This window comes from Neolamprologus multifasciatus, chromosome 6 (genome assembly GCF_963576455.1).
Source record: "Neolamprologus multifasciatus chromosome 6, fNeoMul1.2, whole genome shotgun sequence".
Classification (NCBI taxonomy): Eukaryota; Metazoa; Chordata; class Actinopteri; order Cichliformes; family Cichlidae; genus Neolamprologus; species Neolamprologus multifasciatus.
Genome location: NC_140444.1, coordinates 26,205,162 through 26,223,039, shown reverse-complemented (window position 1 = coordinate 26,223,039; position 17,878 = coordinate 26,205,162). Strand labels below are relative to the sequence as shown.

Sequence of the window (17,878 nt, the reverse complement as noted above, 5' to 3'; positions counted from 1 at the left end):
CAGCGTGTTCACTGTTTTCTGAGCTGAAACAAGTCAAGAGCATTCTTATCAGGCTAGAGATTAACTAAGAATGAAAACAAAACTCTGTGTGAGGTGGATTTGTGCTGCCTGAAGCAAATCGAACTTTAATCCGAGCCCAGAGTTTTTGATTACGGCTACTGTCAAGATGGGGATGAAAAACATGAAGCTGAGCAGACAGCTAGCAAAGACGGCCACATGACTCATGAGGTGTCTGTTAACATTGCTTAGTATTAGCTGCAACAGAGTGATCATGTTTATTTTGCAGTTACAGTTGTTATTAAAAATATCCCATTTGTGTGACAAGTTGAAAAGTGTAAAATCTACAATTGTGCAAAATTTTAAATGCTTTGAATGTCTTGTACATCATTAAACGGTTTATCATCACTAAATCCCCAGATGTTTCACATTGGCACATTAGTTATACAACTACTCACATAATAAAGAGCTGTATAAAGAGCTAACATCTCCAAAATGTCAGGAGTAGTTAGTCATTATGAGAAGTGTTTGTGAACTAAAAATCAAGAATGTGGGATACTGTTTGTCCGTGAAGAAGAGCCCAGCGGTGCTCCCGACCAAGGGAAAACCAATTCTACAGGGGAGACCTACCTCAGCACTTGTGCAGGTAAAACCAAAGGGAAGATATGCTTCACCACATTTTCTAGTCTTTGGCTTAGAATAAAGTTGGTTTGGAAGCATATTCAGCTATGCTTCATCTCCTGCTTTGCGTTTGTGTGGGCGCCGTGCTAGCAGTGTCCAAGCGTTTTGGGTTTTTTTTCCCCAAATCACAACAACAGTTGCCTCAGGCACTTTATATTCTAAGATCAAGCCCATACAATAATACAAAGAAAACAGAAAACCCCAACAATTACACAAGCCCCTGTGCTTTGGTGACAGTGGGAAGGAAAAACTCCCTTTTAACAGGAAGAAACCAGAACCATGTTCAGGGAGGGGCAGCCATCTGCCACGTATTTAGATTAGAGTTTAACACAATGTCTTTAAACTTGCATAGTTTTAACACTAATGAAACCAAAAGTGGGATTCTGCTTGATTTTGATATATTCGGGTCAGTCATCACATTGACAACCATAAATGTAGATGGCAGTTACCCTTATGCTCCTCTATGTCCTCATTATTCAGTGTCCCCCTGCCCCATGTTAATGTGTGCAGAGTTTGTTCATCTCTGTGTGGGAGGAGTGGGATTAACAGGCTGCCTTGTCCTGCAGGGGAGTGAACAGGGACACAAGCTGCTGGAAAGAACCAGGAGTCTGAGACCGTCAGCCTTTTACCGCCAAGATTCCACTGGCCCTGCCCACACTGCAGTTTACTGTTATAGGGGGACTATATGAGTCATTTTTTGCCATCAGGTTTTGAGGAAGGAACTAAATAGAATGTGCATCTTTATTTACAAGATTTTAATGTATTCACTTCACAAGGGTTTCGTTATATTTTACTGTACAAAAGTCTTATGCTGCAAGGAAAATGGAAAATGGGTGCTTTTTAACCACATTTTTGTTTTTGAACATGTTTGTTTAACCTTTTTAGAAGATATCAGGTGCATACTTCTGAAGTTAAGAGATCCAGGCAAGAAATTCTTTGCTTCTAGTGTGAAAAACTAAGCTGGCTGGAGACTTCAAAGTTCTGAGACTGTTAGCTTGGCGCTGGTGTTTTACCTGAGCCCAGTGGTTCTTGAACACAATCATGCAGGTCTCTGGGTCCACCCCTTTCAAGACCAGAGATTGTCCATCACGGTTTCCACTGGCAACCACAGAGGCCATCATGGTGACCGGATCGCATGTGGGTTAAACCATGTCATAGGCAGGACAGGGAGGGCTTTCCTGGCTGCTCACTGGGTGTTACCAAAACCAGAGAAAGAGAGATGATCACAGGAGACCTGGGGAGTCAAATAAAAGAGGAAACACAAAATGACATCGTACACAAAGCCAAAAAAAGTTTGCTTCATAGGATAGCAGCACAATGATACGGCTGGTGATTGCTGCAGACTGCAACCCCTCTTTGCTTCTGCATGGCCAGCTAGGAGCTATGACAAGCATGCAGAAGAGAGAACAATAACAAGCCAAGTCAGAGGAGTCAGTCGAGGAGAGAAAGAGAAGCTGCGTCAAGTTCGTCTCCTGCAGCAACTCTGCGCTTCACACCGAGCTGTCAAATCGCTTTTGGAATATATCATACGCCCCCATTGGATTCCTGCAGGCCCCTGGACATCACTCTCATTACAGAAATATTTTGTGACATCAGAAGGCGAGCAGCAATTGGGTGTGTCTGCTATGGCTGAGTGTGGGGATCAAGGAGGGTAAATAAATAAATAAAATACAGGCCAATGTTAGTTCTGTAGATCACACGTGATTAATTGCATGTCCCGCTTTTACTTCTGGATCAGAAATATTACAAAATGTATGAAAGCACTGCTCACGCCGCTTGTTTGGATGAAGAACATATATTATTTTAGCCAAAAATAGCCTGAGGGCAGCTTCGCACAGCAGTTCCAACACTCACACTGGCACCATAAAAAATCTGGAAGACGCTCAATCTTTTTCCCCCCTAAGAAAGGAACTAGTTTGTTGTTTCCCTTGGAAAGCATGTTCATGGAAAGATTCATACAGCCAAAACTGAACAGGATGAGAGAAGCGCTTTTTGAAACAGAAACATGTGAGCTGCCATATAACCAAAACAATACGAGTTCCCTGCTACACAGTTCCCTGTGACACGCTTCCAGGTACTGTGCAGGCCTTTGCTTCACAAGAAAGAACATCAGGATGTAACACGGATCCCTTTCCTGTGTGTGCCGACAGATACCAACAATCAAACAAAAGGTCCACAGCCCAAGCCGTGGAGAGTACTTTCAACTAGAAAACAGTTTTACTGGATGAACCTGGATAAACTAATTATACTTAATATATATCAACAGCAATAGCATTACTTAACTATTAACATAAATGCGAGAGGGTTTTTACCTGTGTATGAGAAGCCCAGCAGCTCATGGGAGCTCAGATTTGTTTTTTAAAACTGTAGATCTGCCTTAATGTTTTGTTAAACATTAATATAAAACATTAAAACTGTTCTAGTTTTTAAAGATAAAGTCCCAAAGCCAATGAGCCACTATTAAGGCTTGATGTTTTACCTGTTGAGCTGATATGTGTCCACTTGAGTTGACAAGTTGTGTTGGGAGATCTTTAGGATTCATTACTGGGAAAACATACAGGTTGTTAAGATACTTCAATACAAACCAGCAGACTGACGGAGCCACACCTACAACCCAACCACTAGCCTGGCTACAAGCAAACTTTCCAACACTACACAATGACATGACAAAGTGCGTTTGTCTGTGAATACTAACACAATGATGGGACCAAGTCAGGCAGTCCCAATACGGAGGGCGATATGGAAACCGTCACCACAGGGGACCAACTGTAAAACACACAGCAGCTGCACAACATGGGGCCCCAATTTACGGCTTCTAGTCTCCAGCCCCTAAACACATCTCCTGACGAATCACAGCTCACCACCCCCGCCCACCCGTCACTTTGCCCCAATACCACACAGAAACATCTCCGCCACCCATACACGTTAGGCTCACTTTGTCAGGCAAAACTTTTCATCCATCTGCTTTCAGTTACGAGTGACTGCAGGCCGATTAGATTCTCAAGAAAGAATGTGAAAGCAGCGTGGAGCGAGCGTGCTGGCAGGATTTCTTACCTCACGTGAATCATCTTCAACTGGCACAGGTCGCTAAGCAGACAAGGACCTCATTCTGCTCCTGTTGCACAAAAAAAACAGAAACAAAAACAAAAAGAGACAGAGAGAAATATGAAAATATGTCAAGAGAGGAGCAGGAAGCGCCTGTGTGAGAGGCGAGGCATGGTGGGAAGTGACTGGACATGAGTAAGCTGCTCCGAGCACCAGTTGGATGGAGATGAAGAGGAGGTGGTTACAGGGAGGGAGCGAGGGAAGAGAAGGGAAGGAGAAGCAGAAGTGGGAGGGAGTGAAAAGGAAAAAAAAACAAGCTGAGTGAAAGTCTACAGAAAAATGAGGACATACAAGTACAAATTCCAGCAGTGCATGCAAGAAGACTAAGATTACGTATACTGTATGGCAGCACTTAATATTCCTATAAGAATTCATAATTCACAGAAGAATAACACGATTGTCCTTTCCAGTTTGTGATGTGACACTGCACAGCAGCCGTCCTGAGCTGCGAGAGGCCAGCTGCCCTCTCTGGCACCAGCACGACCCATCATGTAAAACATGTCACGTGAGACAGCAGCCTTAAAAGTCTCAGGGTCCAACTTGTAGTTGTGTACACTGTAACACAAACCACAAAAGCTGCACGCTGCCTTTAATCCACGTTGAAATTCTGAGCAGATGCAATTCAGAAATGTGTCTTTCTTGGAAAGTGTGCAAGACTTTCCTAAAGCGTGACGTCGTGTATACAGCAACAGTCGGACGGAGACAGGTGTGTGTGTGTGTGTGTGTGTGTGGTACATGCACGAGTTCTTAGAAAAGCACCAATCCAAGCGTTTGTTGACTCATCTTTGGCTCAGTCCCAATCCCAGCAGTTCTTTATACAAACTGTCCATCGGTCCACACTCTGTTTAAAGCCACATAACATGTCTACATAAGAATAACACGGGGAGCAGTTTTGTTCAGAGCTCTTCAACCTGTGGACAGGAGGTGCTTACAAATTAAATTGCCAGCCTTGTGATTAATTATTAAACTACATGCAGCTCACAGCTGCTCCAAATTTGCCTTCGGTTTCCTATTTATGGCCTGACAGCAGATATTAGGACGCAAGTTGGCAGCTTGGTCAAACAGGCGCGAGGTGCTGACTGTAGAAGTTGAATCAAGAATGGTTGCTATGATTTAATCATTTATAACTGGTGTGATAACAGTGCTGCGTAATCACACCTCCTGAAAAGATCAAGAGGGATTAATTCCATTTTAAGTGAAGGTGCGGGCATAAATCTTTGTTACACAAAATGATTCATTTAAAACAAGTGAATCAGCTGAGTGGGCTGGGCAACACATGGTGGATTCTGACTTATAACACATGTCAGTGTAGTCGATTCTTCTGCTTTCAGCTGCTCCTTTTAGGGGCCAACACAGCGGATCATATGCCTCCATCTCTTTAACACACACCACCTGCATGTCCTTCTTCACGCCATCCATGAATCTTCTGCGTGGTCTTCCTCCTTTTCTTCTACCTGGCAACTCCATAGTCAATGCACTTTGTCCAGTAATATAATAGTATAATAGTAATATATATTTAGAAATATATTTGAGGTAGTGTAAAAGTAGTCTGGCCACAATTTGAGATAAATAGACAAGAATAGATAACCACGGGACACAGTATAGTGAAGCAACATCAGGCTATCCAACAGACTGCATAAAAAGTGGCCCTGAAAAGTGAAGCCAATCGGCAAACCGGCATTGTTTTCAAATGACCAGCAGGGGGCAGCTTCTCAGGTTGACCCGAGGCTCCCTCATCAGCGATCTCAATAAATATGTTCCAGCAGAGGTTTTGTTCTCGACTCTGCTATCAAGTTTCCTTTAATACAGCATGAAGTTCATTTTCTCAATTTGAGACTGTTGTAAGGCATCCACTTGCCTCCTCCCTTAAACGACAACCATCTGCACTGCACTGTTGTCACCCTTGTACACAAAAAGAAAAAGAAATAGCAGGTCCAAAGTATCTTTTATTCTTCAAACCATCGAATTTCTGAACATGAGCAACACAATTACTATTCAAATTATTTTTACCAACGTTACTATGCAAGGAGAGTGAAAGTGTGTATATTGCGTGCTAATGTCTTATCTTGAACTGATTGTTTTACTGCATGTGGCGTATACTCACGTGCACGCAGTATACTCACGTCATGGGACATATAAATGTAACTATCTATCTAAAGATGATAAATCAGGGATATGCACTGCCACTCAATCTCTCAGTCAGATCCACACCTTTCTCATCCCATCCAGTTTCACAAGTGGATATCAGCTAAACAGCTGAAAGTAATTTCCTTCACTTTTTTAAATTCTCTATAAGATCAGTAACCCTCTCAAGCTCTTTTTATATGAAAAAATGAGTCATGTAACAGCTGACTCTTTAGATATATCACCTGACTTAACTGTTGGAGTTTAAGTCTAAGAGCAGATTTATGTTAACGAACTGATCCTGCAAGAGGAAAAAAAAAAATACAAAAATATCTGTATGAGTATGGGATTATTTTAGAGATTAAGGTATTGTATTATACATTGTTTGTTAGGATTTCTGGATTAGTTTGTTTACATTTTTTCTGCACCCTGTCTATCGTCTCGCCTTCCTGCAATGCCGTCTGGTCCACATCACACTGCCAGGTTCACTTGTGTGTCAGCATCACTGCCTCTCAACTGAATTTTCAGCTGTATTTCCCCTGGGTTCCCACGTCAAAACAGCCATCAGTTTTTGATACACAGGATAATATCAAAAGCTCCCGTTTCAGAATCATTTGTTCTTTTGTCAGGGGGTACAATTTTCAAGATTAGCTCAAGCAGTGATTAGCTGCTCCTAGACAACAATACACCTGCAACAACTACCTCTCAAATCTCCATTCAGTACAGCAGGTTTCTTGACCTATTAATAGCCAAATAGGTCAGGATTTGGGCCCAGCAACAGAAAGGAGACTGTGCCCCAGCACTTTCTACTCAACTAATACCCCAACAATCCAACGAGCGTCCGACACAGCATGAGAACAAAGCCACTTATTTCTAAGAATTAAAATGTCCTTTTTGAAGAAATCCAGTTCTAGGCCTGTTATGGAAAATCATGACCTACATTTACAGTACCTGCTGTCGCACAAAGAGAGACAGACCACTCTTACCCATAAGTCACTGCTCTACTTGGTCAAAATAACCTGAAATACAGTAGAGTCATAAAAAGGTTTAAAATACAGGTTGCTGAAAACATCTTTTGTCTGTGTGAATCTGTGAGCTGCTTCTGAAAGGGTTTCTCCAGCAACTATCCAATTACAGTAATTTGATAATTACACATATTTGTTGCTTCCACATCAGAGTCACAAACATAATAAGACGGAAAAACTGGGATGCTACCTTCTTTTTCCTACAGTTCTGTGCAAAAGTTTTGAGCCACCCCTCATTTTTCTTTTATATTTTGCTTCAAAGGAGCCAGACATCTTGGTCACTTTTTAAAGTGCTCTTGAGCAATGGGTCTCTGGGCTTTCTGAAGGTCTTTTGAAGATTGTATTTCAGTCTAGTCCCTGTACCTGACCACACCACAGAGGAATGTTTTTTGTCATTTTTTGCTTAGGTATTTTTTATGCCAGTTAACACTGATCTATGAACTATTTAGGCATAATTAGCGCTGTGTCTGAGCATAACAGACATCTCAGCAAAGAGCCAACTTTAAATTGTAGCTTTAGGTACTTTGCTACTAGCAGCCTGCCGCAGGAAAGTATAATTCGTTCCCCTTTCTTTAGCTGAATCTTTAAAAATACCAAAGACTGGGCTGGAAAAGTAGAAGATGAACAACAAGAGAAAAAAAAAACCTACAGCAGATGGCCAGCATGTCAAATTCATGTCCTTAAGAAAGAAACTGTAAAACATCCTGCAAAGACCTGACACAGAACCTGAGAGATGAACAGGGAGAAAAGGCAGGTATGCCCAGTTACACAAGAACTGCACTGAGAATCAGTGATAGCAGGTGTTCATGAATCCAAATGGATTTTTCGCATCAAATCTACACCATTATATACAGAAGTGGTCATGAGAGGGTTAGGGTTAGAGAGAGGTACAGCAAAGAGTGTCTACAGCCATCTATAAAACACAGTGGAGGCTGTGTCATGGTTGGGACTGCATTTCAGCAATTCCAATCCCATTGGCTCTGCTTTGGGAGTGCCTACCATCGCTAAGCAGCACATCAAAGACATTACATTCATACAATTTAATTGCGTGGTCAAATCTTTGTGCTTTTTGGAGTTATTTACCCACTAAATACATTTAAAGTAATGCAGTATGTTGCTTAATTACTCCCAGGAAAAAGTAATTCATATGATCTTTCCCTCAGTATTTAGGTATGAACACAAAGCCAACAGCACAAAGCAAAGATGAAAAAACACACAAAGAGACTTCAAAGCCATCACCACAGTGAGTCTATTTTAGAAACATGAACAGGCAGATATGGAGGCTGCAGCTTGACTGCTCATCACTGCCTTTGTCACCAGCTGAAGTTCAGGGTTTGGCTGCTGGGTTGAGATCCGCATTCACTCAGTTTTATCATCACTCTAAGTTCTTGGCTAGCTTAAATGTTAGGATGCTATCTGCGCAGGTGCTTGCAAAGAGCCGAAGTTGTGTTAGCAGCATAATAAGATTGTTTCTGTTCTGGATGCAATTTGCACGTTGCCAAAGTGCTCTCATTCTTTTGTGTCCATATCCACGTTGCAGACTGTGCCACCATTTACCTCTTCCAGCACACAAACTGAAATCAGCTGATTGTAGCGCAAGTGCGACTGGAATCAATAAGCAGGACGGATATAAACAAGCAGCCTAACAATTCCAAGGAATTGAACTACTGGGAAGCGGTTCTCTAAAAAAAAACAGTTCTCCGTACTGGGGATCAGATTTTGATCCACCATGTGCTACCATTCGAATTGGCAAAGGGTTCATTTTTCAGTAGGCAAAGATTCCAAACACACTATCAGTGGAGTAAAAGCATATCTGGATTAATCAAAAACAACTGTCTGGGGTCTTCTGTGTGGCGTTTGTATGTTCTCCCCATGTCTGCGTGGGTTCTCTCTGGGTATTCCACCTTCGTCCCACAGTTTGGTAAATTAGTGATTCTAAATTGAACGTAGGTGTGAATGGTTGTCCATGTCTGTGTTAACTCTGCGACCGACTGGCACCCTGTCCAGGTTGTACCTTAGCTCTATGACACTAGGATGGGCTTCAGCTGCCCGGGACCCTGAAATGCAGAATAAAACGTTGGATGGAGGGTGGTGGTGGCTCCAGACTTTTGCTCAGTTTCATATCCTAGTGGTGGTCTGTATTTCTTGCTGCAGATCCTAGATGTTCAACACACTGAAAACTAACACCCACACTGAATTAAAAATGCTCAAATAAAAACTGAAAATGAAAAAATAAAATCCAAAGCTGTGACAAAGCCAACATAAATGGCCCTGTTTTTTTCCCCCCACTAATTTCACAGATACAGTGCATCATTACTCAAAGCTCTGCGGGGTTACTTTACACTTGCTGTGCATCATTTCTAAAAATGGTCCTGGCAGCATTTAGGGCCTGCTGCAAATTCATGTCTTCTACATCAACATAAAAATCGGTGCATTATTACGAACATGTTATTAGAAAACATTCAAGATCCCATTTTAGCAACAGCATTGCATCACACCTCTGTCACAGTGCCAGCTGCAAATGGTTGCACAAGTTTAAGTAATTACTTATTATCACGACACAGCAGCACACTAAACATCCATAATTTCTAAAGTTTAAAGAGCAGCACTCCAAAGGTAAACACCAAAAAGAGATCAGTTTCTGATGAATCAAAGTGAAATAAAGACACGAACTGATGGGAACAGATAGGATCAAACATGATGTAAAAATGAAAGAAATGTTCACCTCTAGGCCTTTTGTCATTTCTTCTTTTCTGATCTGGTTTCGGCATTGTCAGCCGACTGCAGTCCCAGAAGGTTTCATACACAAAGGTGTGTCCTGTGCAAATACCTGAAAGGCAGGACACACCTTTAACTTAGCGTAACGATCATATTTCTCGCTAAACAGGAGCTTTGATCAGCTGAGCATGAAAAAAAAAAATACAACATATTATTCTTCTTTTCTAAACCTGCCTTTTATTAAAAGGTGCAGCATTCAAAAGAGTTTCAATGCTTCCATCAACTTAAAGGTGCTGTTTAAAGAGAAGAAACTCACAGCAACCATAGCAACCCAGAGACAAACAGGCCCATTAAAGTGATAGCAGCTGCTGAAATATTTAGAGTTATAGGTGAAACCGCTGAAGGGTAATGTAGAGTGTTTATACTCCTCACTAATCCAATCAGCAGCACAGCAGGAAGGAAGAAAAGCCATTGTTTTTATGCAGATGCCGACCACTGTGCCAGTTCATCATGTTTACAGGTGTCATACTAAAGTAAAGCTTAAATTACATATTATTAATAATATTATTACATTTTTTTTATGTTCATTTCAGTCGTTGTTAGTCATAAAAAATAAAAAGTGAAAGCAGCAGCTGTAACTAGCTTAACTTTAACAGAGGTTAAGGCACAAGTAGCATCTCAAACCACCCAATAATAGGCTACCTCATTTTGAAATCAGCACATACCAATAACAAAGGTATAAAATATCTAACGAGCAGCAAAGACATTTCTGTGAAAATATCTAACCAGCCAAAACGAAATTTCGACATGATTAGGTGATTAGTGCACAAATATTTCACCCCTAAAATTACATGTGTGTGAATTCTGTCAGATGTAAACACTACAGGCCAGATGTGATTCATTTAGCATTTGCTAATGCTAAATTAGCTTAGCTGCAACATTCCACTCTACAGTTTTTCTAAATGTTAATTTAATATAGTATAATATAGTACTTGTAGCAGTACTATATTGCAGTAAAAGAGTTCCCTATCCAAATAATACTTCTCTTCTTTTGACTAAAATGAACAGTGCTTAGAATCTATTGAGAAAAGTAGACAGATAGCTTTTTACAAAAGTGTTAGCATGCTATCTTTTTCACATGCACACAACGGCTAATGGCTTGATTTGCCATTATATGCTAAATGATTCATCAACGTGCCCAAAGGCAGATTCTCAGTTTAACTTGAAGGAAGCAAAAGGGGGAGAGGAAAAGAAGAAGAAAAGAATCAATTTTAAAAGGCAATACATAAAGCCTGAAAGAAAGAAAAAAATACCACTTAAAATAACCAAGTTCATTATACAAAGGGGATAAAACTAAGAGAGACTGACCAGAACACACAGAAACCAACTTTTAATCAACGTTATCCAATGTCTTGTGACTCTCTTAGTCTACTCTTAAGCGATAAAGCTTGAAAAAGCTTTTTACATCAGAGGTAGATAAGTTCCTGCTGCTGATATGAAGCATGAAGTCATCCTTTACCTGAATGCGGCCATCCTTTACCTAACTTCAATACATCTTAAAATGTTTATCAAAACATGCAAACAAATGATTTTTTTAATGATCCCAATTAACAATTCAAAATTGGTGTGCTAATTCATTAGAGTTACACAAATATTATAATTACTTTAAATGACATAACGGGACTCAGCTAGTCCACAGGGCAGCCAGTAGATATTTCATTCTGCTTTTTGCTTTTTTTTTAATGAGAATTTTATTTCTGCTTCTTTTGAACAAACGCTGTGATTTGTTGTAGACGATGATGCAATGTACAGAGTCTTGCTACACTGCGATACCATTGTTACTGTAGGAAACAATAACAATAGAGCAATATGATACAATCATGTAGACTTGATAGTATCATATTCTATGAGTTACACTCAAAACCTCTTACAGATAAAAGTCTGACAATATTGTATCGGACTCTGTAGAAAAAAATTAAATAAAATCTTAGTTTAATGTTAGCATGCTAACGGTAACTTTTAGCCAACACATAAATTGCAATTATAAATCTCAGTGTTAGCATTTGCTAGCTTACTTACGAGGTTCTGGAAGTATTTCCTAACAGTATTCTTGTTTCACATTAGCAGTTTAATTGTGTAGCTTTAATTATTTAAGCTTTGCTTATGATAATTTTTGCCTATTCTTCTCTTCACAGAACGGTAAATGGACTGGTTTTTATATAGCCTGTGTAATTAAAGGTCCCAAATTGATAAAAATGGTACAGAAAACATGTCCTCTCTACCTTCCTTTTTTCTTTTTTTCCCCCCTTCCTCTAACCTTCACAAGTTAAATTACAGCATTGCATGTGTGCCGGTGACATCATTCCTTCATTCATGTCGGCAGGGCAGACTTTAGCCTGTCCTCACGCTACAATAGGCGACTGTCAGCGATAAGAGGGCATTTTGTGTGGGTATATCCTATCTCTGCTCTCCTCCTGCTTCCTCTGGAGCTCGTTTGCATCGCATCTCCCTTGCTGATAAAGCAGACATGTTTGCATGTGGGATGGAAGAAGGAAGAAGATACGAGGCTTCTTGTGAAGTTCAGAGATGTTTATCAGATAGACCAGAGAGAGCTACAGCACCAAACTGACATAATTAACCAAGAAGATGAAAAGTTCTTGTAAAAAAAAAAAAAAAAGGAGCTTATGCAAATAAATAAATAATTCACAGCTAGCAGCAGAACTTTTCTTTTTAATTTTCAGTCTTGTACACTTAACTTTTCTTTTCCTTACAAACACATTCAGTCAAAGAAAAAAAAAAACATTGGCCTTAAAGCACCCGAGCACTCGTCCTATACAATTTTTTTTTGTTTGCACATAATTTTCAAAGCAAAACCGATGCAAAACAAGACAGTATACCCTGGGAACTGTTTATCAGAGTAGTAAATACTAGCCTCTACACCTGCACAATAAATCTTCATGTTATCAGAGTACAAACTGCTGACTTGATAGAAAAAAAAGAAAAAGAAAAAACAACCTTCTTCCAGTTCATTGTAGGACAACATAAGTGGTTCAACCAGATTGAGTGACAGTGTATTCATTTCACAGCACAGTCACGACACTACAGAGTCTGTTGGAGTTCTCTCAGTAGAATTAGGCCTAGCCAACAAACGGGACCATACTGCATAAGTTACCAACAATGATCATAATTGAAGTAATAGAAGTCAGTTTTGTGATGAGGATACATCAGCCTAAGAGGGAGTTGAGGATTAAAATTTCTGGACACAGGAATAATATTGGAAATAAAGATCAGAGATCCTGTCTAGGCAGGCATGGCATTTATGGCATTCATGGTCTACGGTTCATAGGAATTGAAGCGAAGCCATCAATAAAAAGAAGTGGCGATGATGTGGTAAACTTGTTCACAGGGATGCCTGTTGGATATATCATTTAAAAACTGTATCCTGGTGGATTAAATGAATAATTGCTGTTGTCTTGATTTTTATGATTTATACATGTGGTGCACAAACTTACTCAATTTATATTTCTCAACCCTCATTCTTATATGTGTTTAAAACTGATTTATGTGTTTTGTATGGGTTCAGTTTTATTTATGTAATTATTAACACCAGCAATTACCTAGTGTATGTCATTTGTAAAGGTTACTAAGAAAAAAAATTAATCAATTAGTTATTAACATCTTCAGTGTTTCAAAAGGATTAAATTGGAACTAATTCATGTAGCAGAAGAGAACGGATGAATGAGTTGTTGTTGCGATCATTTGAGATACTTTCACAAAACATGGGAAAATTCAGTCAGTTGTTTGAATTCGCCTTATTGCTTGATTATAGGCGACTTTACAGTAAAAAGCATGTTTAACTAAAGTGAAAATGCTGTCATTTTAATTTAAAACCTAAGGAAGCATTTGCAGCCAAGTTATCCTGACCTAAACCTCCTGCCCAGCATCTTATTACATGCGCTTATCCGTTAATTTAGCTCTCTATTGTACTCTATATGTTGCATTTCCATTCATGACAAACTAACACCCTCACCCAACTTCCAAACAAAAACAGGCTCAGATTAACTGCTGCCATTGCTGGTCTGTTTAGTATATTTGTCACCTCTCGGGGTCACGAGACACAACAGGGGAAGGTCGAGCTAATCCCAACCACGGGACAACTGAGCTGGCTTGCTTATGGAGGGCAAAGTGGGAAAACACACAGAATCACCTACTGATGTGTTTAGATTTCTCACAGCTTTATGTCTTGTCAAGTATTTTCAGAGCGAGTAACAACAGATAGGCACAAATAAGTAAGGTAAAGCAAATCAAAAACTTGTGACCTGAAGCTGTGCATGTAAATCACATCAGCATGACCAGCCTTCAGTGTCTAGCATGCTGCAGTAGATCCTGTGTGTGTAAAGGCCCTGGTAGCAGGTCTGAGCATTGATCTTAGCCAAACACATTGTTGGACTGCTTGAGCTCCCCCTCTGAACATCAGCAGTAATCGTACAGATGACTGATTAACTGTACAATCCTCTCATGCCTCAGAAACTGCTCTCAACTCTTCATAAGGTTTAAACTTCACTCGCACTCTTGCTGCATGTTTAATCTACTCCTGCTTAAAAGGATGTGAGAGATGAGAGAGAGAGAAAGTAGGAGGCAGGCCCACCACAGCTCATAAGCACTTATAAACAACAGACAGTAGACTGCGTTAAACAAGAGAGTCTGTAAAACTGCCTCGAATTACAGAAGTTTTGCTAAACTTTAAAATTACCTGACGCCATAACAACCTCACATTTTTACATCCTCTGCAGTTGAGGCATTTTAAAAACAAGCCTGAGCAAATACTGCAGACCAGCCAGGTCAAACTCATTTTACATCACGTCACACGTGCAGCCCACTTTGACCTCTGTGGGCTGCATGTGTGCCGGACCAGTAAAACTCCCCTTTCTGCCAGCGTAAAGAAGTTTAACAATGCATCGAGTCCCTCAAGTATCTTAATATAAGAACAAAGAAGTGTAGTTTCAACATTACATAGGAAAATACTGTTAAAAATAAAAAGTCTATGCCCTCCTTCAAAATTTGCAAAACCATCCAGTGGGACCATCTTGTGATTGACAAATCACTATGGTATGAGCTCCTCTGTTTCCTACTCAGATCCACACTCGACTCATGATGTCTGGTTTCGAAAAGGCAAGATTGCAGCATCCAAAATGCTCAGCACAAGGCTTCATCGCCAGCTGACGTCACAGTGGCTCCATCCATTTTTTGTTTTTGTTTTTAAATGAACAGTTCTCACTGAATATCTCTAAAGAGACGATTCTACAGAGAAGCCCTGATATGCTTAAATGCCATCCATGCACAGAAGTCCAGCTGTGACCAGAGTGTGGTTTTAGGTCACTGCTTAAACTGGATCCATTGAAGACCAGTTCAGCCACCACAGTAGCCACATCTGACAATGACATGCAGACATCTGAAGAGGTCACTTGTCCTAAAATAAATATCAAGCAGTTTGCCAGAAATCACATAACCCAAGCTGGCATTTCAGTCACGTGATAACACGGTTTACTGTGCGAGGGACACGTGAGTGACCTCAATTTGTCATATCTGAAGTGATAAAAAGTGAACCAATGATAACAGGACAAACGGCATTGCCTAAAACACCAAGGGCACAAACACATTTATATCTTTTAAGTGCCTTATGTTCACACGCACGCAACACTTAGGGAGAAGATTTACTTGTATACTGTAGCAGTCAAACAATTAGTCGATTAAGCAGTTCACATACTGACAATAAATGATTTTGTCTTTTATCTACAATTTTTTTGACAGCTGTTTAATTGTTTTCAGTGATTGTGAGCAAAATACATAAAGATACTGGCACTCTCAGTGCCCAACGCAATGTTTATGCAAAGTTTCATCAAGATTAGTTCACTCATCTAGGAGGAGATAGAGGACAAACATAGACTATGAGGACTATTTGTAATCCTCATTCTGTTCTCTAGTTGTAAAATGTGTACTTATATATAATCTATACACCGATTTTTTTAAAAGGAGGAAAAACATTAAAATGTGGATCATAGCCTTCTCTTCTTCATTTTACTGAACCGCTTGCATGAATATGGACACATAAATGAGTACCTACCGCTTCCAATTTTTTAACATACGTTTTTTAAAAGGTATCAGCCAGCTATAGTGTTATTGATTAAAATTAGGCTCATTTTAATTTGCACAAGCAAATTAAAGCAACCTGCACAGCTTTCCATTTACACCTATTAGTAGGGTTTATGGGATTAAACATGCATAATCGGCTGTTTTGCAGCTCCGTGCATTTTGTCCCGTCATAAATTCCTTTAAAAAATGTCTTCTTTGGTAGTAGCTTAAAGGCTGCCGACCTCTGATCCAAAACATTTCAACACACAAGTGAGAAAACCATGACTTTGGTTGAAAGTTGTAGTGAACCCCTTAAAGCTCAGATCAAGAGATCTAGTCTCGCTGTCACGTTGTTTCAAATATTTATTAATGATTTGATATGCTGCACTAAAATATGGTGACCTCTACCTTGAGATAAAACGTCAACTAATAAACTACAGAGGTTGTAGTACCTCATGACCGCCATCTGTTTTTGCCTAAATCGACGCTCAGAAGCTCAGTTTGCATCAGGTGATTGTGGGAACCCCCCCCCCCCCCCAAAACAAAACAAAACAGTGATTTAGCGGGTGGAATAGGACCCCTGCACAGGAATGACACACATGAAAAATTCATGATGGTTGCAGGTAACTCAACACCCGCACACTGCGTCCTGCCTGGGAGTGGATACCTGAGTTCAAAGCTCAGAAAAGAGCAGGCTGAAAGGCGATAGAGAGCATAACATAAAGTTTATAACAATGACAATAACAACATCTGCACGTGGATACAATATTTGTCTCGTGCTGAAGATTCTGCGTTATTATGTAACCAGATCCGCGAATATTTTTATGAAGCATTGGCTGTTTGTTTTTTTTATTGGTGTACTGAACTAAGATTAGACATAGGGTGGGTCTACTTTGTTTTCTACGGTCGGGCAGAAGTAGTCAAAGAGGAAACGAGGCAAAACAGAGTTTAGGTTTTCACTTCTCTAACATCACAGGGATGCAAACTTGTCGCCGTGATCCTGGGTATCTCCCCCCGTAAACCCAACAGAAAACACCCCGCAGTTTGGAGATACCCAACCCTTCCACCCGCCTACCCACCCGCACATGTTAGTCACAGAGTCTGGAGCTGTAAAAACAAGCAAGCAAAACATAATATACAAGTCAAACTACCACTGCCAAGTGTTGCCTGCCGAGCTGGCCTTTCCCGTCTTTTTTCTTACCGTCGGACTCGTAAAGATCCCCACCTTGGTTAAGAGCGCACAGTGACGATCAGCGATCAGCGGCAGGTTTCCAACCACAGACACGCACTAGCTCTCTGAGCCCCCGCAATAATTGTCCGCGTTTTCCACAGCTTCACAACGTCCCCCTTTAGAAAATAGTACACGGAGACAGCCTAAACGTAACCCAGATCCTTAACCTGGTCCGCGGCGCACACAGTGGAGGTGAGCCCACACTGATCCTCTTCTGATCGCTCCTCCCACAATACCAAGTGGTCATGTCCACTGAAGAGGTGTTTCTCTGTAATACCTTTTGGGAAATAACCACGTGACGATATGATTAGCGGCGTTTAGCACCCTGTAAACTCTGTAAAGCAGGGAGCCATAATAGTCTGTAAATTAATGGTGTCAGATGTAAGTACTTTTTTAACTTTTTTCTGAACTGTCCCACCCGGACCCACACAACCTCTCGATCATTTTCGTCCTGCATAAGAAGATCTGCCAAATCGAGCTGATCTGAGAAAAGTTCGCCTTATTTATATTTGAGAATTTAGATCTGAAGTCGAGATTAGAGTGTGAGTTTGAGATCAAGCAGGCTAAGAATAGGTGCTGTACAACGGCTTGCCCTATACTCTTCCCCGACTTTCCAAGTTGTGTATAAATCTGGGCCTCAGCATGTCTAACTCCACCCATATCTCCAGCGGGATCATAATCATTGTGATTTCCAGCATGAAATTATACTGTAGAGTTATAGAATAGACACAACCTCCATTTATGCTTGATTGAAAGATATATTTAGCCTAAGTCGTAATTTAAGAAGTTAGATGCAAACGTATCTATAGTCCATCATTTCCGGTAGTTACACTGAGTCTTTTGTCGGGCATATTTTGACAGATTT

At 40.4% G+C, this 17,878-nt stretch overlaps 1 protein-coding gene across 11 annotated transcripts in view; it reads right to left on the bottom strand.

Moving 5' to 3' along the window:
* The window catches only part of fhip1aa (FHF complex subunit HOOK interacting protein 1Aa), a 200,920-nt gene that overhangs the window by 11,397 nt on the left and 171,645 nt on the right, over window positions 1-17,878 (bottom strand). Inside the window, exons 1-4 of one of the 11 annotated variants that reach the window (XM_085161785.1) lie at window positions 9,658-17,274; window positions 3,733-3,793; window positions 3,158-3,222; window positions 1,692-1,912 (exon numbers count right to left, since the gene is read on the bottom strand). The exons of 1 other annotated variant lie outside the window; for it this stretch is intronic. In XM_085161785.1, the coding sequence (XP_085017911.1) occupies window positions 1,692-1,799 (108 nt within the window). In that variant the 5' untranslated portion in view covers window positions 1,800-1,912; window positions 3,158-3,222; window positions 3,733-3,793; window positions 9,658-17,274. 9 more of the 11 variants (XM_085161789.1, XM_085161790.1, XM_085161792.1 and 6 more) reach the window with 9 other exon arrangements.